The sequence below is a fragment of the Camelina sativa genome, chromosome 16, assembly GCF_000633955.1.
Source record: "Camelina sativa cultivar DH55 chromosome 16, Cs, whole genome shotgun sequence".
Lineage (NCBI taxonomy): Eukaryota > Viridiplantae > Streptophyta > Magnoliopsida > Brassicales > Brassicaceae > Camelina > Camelina sativa.
Window position 1 is genome coordinate 4,537,954 of NC_025700.1, and position 6,000 is coordinate 4,543,953.

The following is a 6,000-nucleotide window of genomic DNA, read 5'->3' on the forward strand; positions in this document are numbered from 1 at the left end:
GATTGAAAAGCCACATTATCAATCCTCGTTAATGGCTTTATAGTTATCTGTCTCTCATCTTGAGTAACCATATTGAAAGCCTCTTCGATCGTAGGAATAGGTTTTAACAGCAATATATGACGTCGAGCTTGCTCATAACTATCATTCAATCCCATAAGAAATTTAGTCACACGACTACGCTGTTGTAAACGCTTCCATTTGACAGCCGCATCACACTCACAACGTCCACAAGTACAGACTGGAAGATCAATATAGTTCTTATGTTCTTCCCAGAGAGAAACCAAAGCTGTATAGTAAGCAGTAACATCTAAAGATCCGTGCTCAAGTTTACTAAGACGTCGCTCAATATCAAAGATTCTAGGAGCATCATCTTGTTTAAATCGATTGAAAATACTCTTCCACATGCCCTCTGCAGTAGGAATATAGAGCAAAATCTGTCCTATCTTTTTATCTACTGAATTCATCAACCAGGTACTCACAATATCATTGCATCTAGACCAAGTTCCATAATCACGATGAGTTTCTGGAGGCTTAGTAATCATACCGTTGATAAAACCCAGCTTATTGCGAACATTCAACGCCATCCACATAGATCTCTTCCAAGAAGGAAACTCCGAAGCCGTTGTAAGTCGATGAGAGACCAAAACAAGCCCAACATGATCATTACTGTTGAGATAAAAAGGATTCTCATACTGATCCGTCTAAAATTGTGGTGGCTCAACGGTTTCACGCGAAGTTGAATTAGACTTAAACGAAGCAGTCGTCGGATTCCCAGAAGAAGGAGGAACATAAGATCCCATACTCTAGGGATTTGAAAGGAGAAATCAGGACGAATTTGTAAAAGAAAATCAAAGAATCGTCACGATAAAGGTCAATCAAAGAAATAAAGCAAACAGAAGAAGGGAGAAACAAAGGATAACTCCGATGATAAGCTCAAAAATCACAATAATGAGGATTCTCACAATCCAAAGAAAATAAATCGAGCAACTCATCTCTTTCAAACAACTCCTCACAAAGATTCTGATGATAATGAATGAAGCGGAAGACTTAATTGCACATCTCTGATACCATATTAAGATTCAGATTCACCGGAGAGTCATAACGGAGAAGAAGAATAAGAGGAGAGCAATCAAAGCTCTAACAAACTTTCTTAACAGAACAATAAATGTGTATTACAAAGCTTAGGTTAGGAAGATAAATCTTATCTCCTTATATACAAACATCTCATTACTCCAAACTAAGTAAACCAGAGATAACCGGTTGATAACCAGTCAATAACATATCCTCATGTATCCTAATAAACTTGCTTCCTATTCTTTTAGTTCGATAGATTCATACATGTGTTGATTGAATTGTAGTTATTTTCTTTCTCTAGTGGTTCTGTTTATTCTTTTGGTTGTACTTCTTACGTTTTGATTGATTTCTAGGTCTTTTTTTTTTTTTGGTAGGGGACCGGGAGAAAATCCCAGAATATGATTCAAACTTAAAAATTATACAAGAACTTGGCGTGGATAGCGGAAACCCAGCTCATCCTCCCTAAAAATCGACTGAACCTCAGATGGAACAGACTCCAAAAAAAAGAAAACCCAAAGGTAATGAAAAAGCATGGTTAGTCAAACCATCTGCGAGACGATTAGCTTCCCGGTAAATATGAGTAACACGGACTGACCAGTCCTTCTGCATAAAGCCATGGCACAAGCGTACCAGGAATGACAAGGGATGAGTGTCACCGACCCCCTTGTTAAGCAAGCCCACCACCAACTCTGAGTCTACCTCCACCTTGAGAGAAGAAACCTGTTTTTCCCAGGCAATGTATACGCCGTAATATACACCCCATAGCTGCGCCATAGGTGCCGAATATCGACCTATATTCAAAACAAAACCTCCACACCATTGACCACCACCATCTCTCAACACACCCCCAGCCGTGGCCAGACCAGGATTTACTCTTGACGCACCATCCGTATTGAGCTTCATCCAGCCAGAACTCGGGCTTCTCCAGCCAATCATACGTTCTACTCGAGGCCGTGGAAAGACCATGTCCTATCTGTTAGCATTCACAACTGTCAGTTTCGTACCTAAGTCCTTAATGAACTTCACTCGATCCCTGCATTTACCACTCACCCCAAAGGCGTTTCCACATCTCCATTTCCACCTCCACCGAACTGCAACTGCAAACAGTGTAGACCAAGGGACTCCATCAAGTATGACACCGTCTGAGAGATTAGCATAAACCCAATCCAGAAGATGCCCTTGAAAGAAAACTTGGCGCATACGTACCAGAACCAACCTTTCCCATATCCCCGACATTGCCGGACAATCGCTGAGAATGTGTAAACAAGTCTCCATCCCACCCTTACAAACAGTACAAATATCTGACTCACACAAGTGTCTCCTATGCCTTTCCACATTCGTCATAATAGCTTGATTCCCAACAAGCCAGAGGAAAACTCTTATTCTTTCTAGCACTTTCACACCCCAAATCCTGCTAAAAAACTCTGCCATATTCGGGCTTGGAGACATATCTCTGGTTAACAAAGCATATGCGGATTTAACCGAGAACCTCCCACGAAATCTGATCCTCATTATCTGTATCATTAACAAGAACAAAAGCTGCCAACTCCAACCTCGTATCCGAAGAAACATAAGGTAATATCTTATCAAGGTCCCATCCTACACCAACTTTCCACAAGTCACAAGCTTTCTCATGAACCACCTCCGCGGGTACATCCCTTGTCTCCAACTCCACTAGTGGGGAATGTGACAACCATCTGTCAGTCCAGAACTTGACTCGTTGACCATCTCCCAACACCCAATTTTGACCCTTACACACCACTTCCCGTAGGCCTGTACCAGTGCTTCTCCATGTAGAGGACCAGTTTGACTTCACCACCCCGACCTTATACTTACTTCTTAAGACTCTCGCCCAGAGACTCTGTTTATCATGTAGAAGCCTCCACCCCACTTTAGCGATTAGAGCTTTATTCATGTCCTTCGAAGCCCTAATACCTAAACCCCCATCCCCTTTAGGCATACAGACTTTCTTCCAAGAAACCAAATTTTGTTTCCTTCGTTCTCCCGTACCACCCCATAGGAAAGTGCGAGATATTTTATCCAGACTAGCCAAAGTGGCTTTAGGCAGCATAATCGTACTCATTGAATGAACCGGAATGGAAGAAAGCAACGCTTTAGTGAGTGTCAAACGCCCAGCCAAGCTTAGAGTATGGCTTTTCCACCCTGCCAACCTCGACGAGACCCTCTCTAAAACTTCTCCAAAGGTCTCCTTATTCAACCGCTTCTGCAGGACAGGCATTCCCAAATACTTCCCCAAGTCTTTAGTGCTCTTAATCCCACTCTCTTCACTAATCAGCTTCCCTAACTCTCTTGACACATTGTTAGAAAAGAAAATCTTTGACTTCTCCAAACTAACTTTTTGTCCAGAGGCACCACAAAATTGTTCCAAAACACTTCGTAGAACCCGGATTTGAGCTACTGACGCTTCAGCAAACAGAATCAAGTCGTCAGCGAAACATATGTGTGAAAGCTGAGGGCCTCCTCGTGAAAGAGAAATTGGTTTCCATTGTTTGTTCACCACCGCCCTATCAATCAGATGACATAATCTTTCCATGCATAGGACAAACAGAAAGGGTGACAGTGGGTCTCCCTGTCTCAGACCCCGCAGAGGTTTAAACGGTTATGTCTTCTCTCCATTCCAGAGAAGATTCATTGTTGGACCCGAAACACAAGTCATGATCCAGCGAATCCAAACCTCAGACAAACCCGCAACACCAAGAGTATCCTCCAAGAAGTCCCAACGGATCCTATCATAAGCTTTTTCCAAGTCTAGTTTTAGAAGCATCCACCCTTTTCTCCCCTTCTTCCGCTTCATTGAGTGCACTGCTTCTTGAACCACAACAATATTATCCGTGCTTAGTCTCCCAGGAATAAACCCACCAGTTTTGACATAACCCCCTTCAACCGCTCCACCATTGTTTTAGTAATAGTCTTGAATAACACATTACACAAACTGATAGGTCGAAATTGCGTGATCCTTTCAGGTTTGGCAACCTTTGCTATTAAAACCAGCAACACATCATTTGTCTCCGGAGGAAAAGTCCCTGAAGTAAAAAAATCCAGCACAAATCTGACAACTGATTCACCCACCACATCCCAACCATGCTTATAAAAGATTGGCTGATAGCCATCCGGTCCTGGAGCTTTAAAGCTCCCAATACCTCGAATCGCCCCTTCGATGTCTACAAGCAAGAATGGCCTATTCAACAGAGCATGATCAGCTACCGATAGTGACATGAAACCACTACTAGGAAGTTTCTCTACCACCGCATGAACATCTTGCAGAGAATATAACCGTGTATAATAGTGCACCGCCAAAGACTCCAACTCCTGAGTATCCGTAATCCATCCTCCTTCTTCGTTTTTCAACATCTCTATCCGGTTCCTTCGTCTACGTATAACTGTAGAAGTGTGAAAATAGGAAGTATTTCTACCCCCAAAATTGATCCACTTCTCTCTTGATTTTTGAAACCAGAGCATCTCCTCTTGCTCCAGAAATAAGTCAAAATCCTTTAGCAGGCTATCCTCTATCTCCAAAAGCTCATCTGTCGGAGATAGTTCAATAAAATTCTGAACCCTCTCAAGCTCTGTCAGCAACAGTTCCTTGCGTTTCTGAACCGCACCAAAGACTTCCTTATTCCATCTGCGGAGAGTAGACTGGAGTTGTTGCAAGGCTTCCGGTGTACTCAGGTCTCGTCGCCAAGAAGCCAACAACAAACCCTTGAAACCCTCATGTTTAGTTCACACAGCCTCAAACCTAAAAGGCCTCCGCTTAGGGTCCCTGCTAATCTCAGGAGCAAACTGCACATATAAAGGGGCATGATGTGAAGATAAGAAAGGAAGGTGAGTCACCCTAGCATCTTGCCACTGTAACCTCATTTGAGCACAGCAGAGGACCCTATCCAAAAGTTTCGCAACCATAGTACTCTCAACTCGTCCTCTTCGTCAGGTAAATTTGTTACCCAGAATCCCATATCAATTAAAGAGGAGTCATTTATCCAATCTCCGAAAGCAAGAGAATCATAAGAGAGACGACCGTTACCTCCAGCTCTCTCATCAAGACGGACAATGGTATTGAAGTCCCCACCCACAACAAGAGGACCAACTACACCCGACATAACCTCAGTCAGCCGATCCCACAACCCGCTACGCCGACTAATTGTGGGTGTTGCATACACCACAATAAAGTTTAAGGACTCTCCCTCATTCACTAGCTTCACAAAAATGAATTGGTCAGAAGCTTTCACTACCTCCATCTCACCAATCCCAGCTCACCAAAGTAACCACAGGCCTCCACTTTGACCAACCGCGTCCACCCGAAACGAGAACTCGAACCCCAGTCCTCGACAAATCTGCATCGCCCTATCACCGCCGGCATGTGTCTCAAAAATCGCCAGAACATCAGTGCTCCACTTCTTTACAATGTATCTAATCGATCTCTGGAAATTGGGTTTATTCGCCTCCCGGCAATTCCATAGCAGTAGATTAATCATTGATCTTGATTTAACAAAAATCGGAACAACCGGGGGAGAACCTCATTGGGTCTCGTCAACCGGACACAAACTCCCACCTGGGTCATCAGCCACGACTCGCCGATCCTCAGGCTGACCACCTACACTAGGTTGCCCAGAGTCCAAACCTTCAGGGACCATCGTATTCCACGGATCCATACCACCGCCGTCCGGACCAATCTCACACCCATTGCGACGGCACCACCCGACCTCCCCCAGCTCTCCTTCTCGACTCTGAGTCTCTTGCCATTCGAGGACAATTCCAATTCCCCACGAATTGGGCCAAAAATCAAACCCGGGGTGGGCTTAGTTACCTTTGTTTGTTTGGGCCTAATCATATTATTCTCATGGGCCTTCGAACCCCCAACTCTTCTCTCCTTAAGGCCCTCCTTGTTCCCATTTTTAGGCTTTACCA

At 43.9% G+C, this 6,000-nt stretch overlaps 1 protein-coding gene across 1 annotated transcript; it reads right to left on the reverse strand.

Annotated features, from left to right (window-relative positions):
* Positions 2,552-5,726, reverse strand: LOC104753360. Its single transcript, XM_010475624.1, has 8 exons — positions 5,628-5,726; positions 5,350-5,436; positions 5,037-5,288; positions 4,832-4,941; positions 4,236-4,717; positions 4,029-4,118; positions 3,770-3,972; positions 2,552-3,664 (listed from the first exon to the last, which is right to left on the reverse strand). The coding sequence occupies exons 1-8, from the start codon at positions 5,724-5,726 to the stop codon at positions 2,552-2,554; spliced, it is 2,436 nt and encodes an 811-aa protein (XP_010473926.1).

What these genes read in the sequence shown, in the direction of transcription:
- LOC104753360 (XM_010475624.1), bottom strand. Translation starts at nt 5,726, where the DNA reads ATGGTCCCTGAAGGTTTGGACTCTGGGCAACCTAGTGTAGGTGGTCAG. An exon ending in CATCGAAGGGGCGATTCGAG is followed by an intron (nt 4,119 to 4,235) that starts GTATTGGGAGCT and finishes TTTTTACTTCAG; the next exon opens with GGACTTTTCCTCCGGAGACA. An exon ending in GTGTTGCGGGTTTGTCTGAG is followed by an intron (nt 3,665 to 3,769) that starts GTTTGGATTCGC and finishes GGTCTGAGACAG; the next exon opens with GGAGACCCACTGTCACCCTT.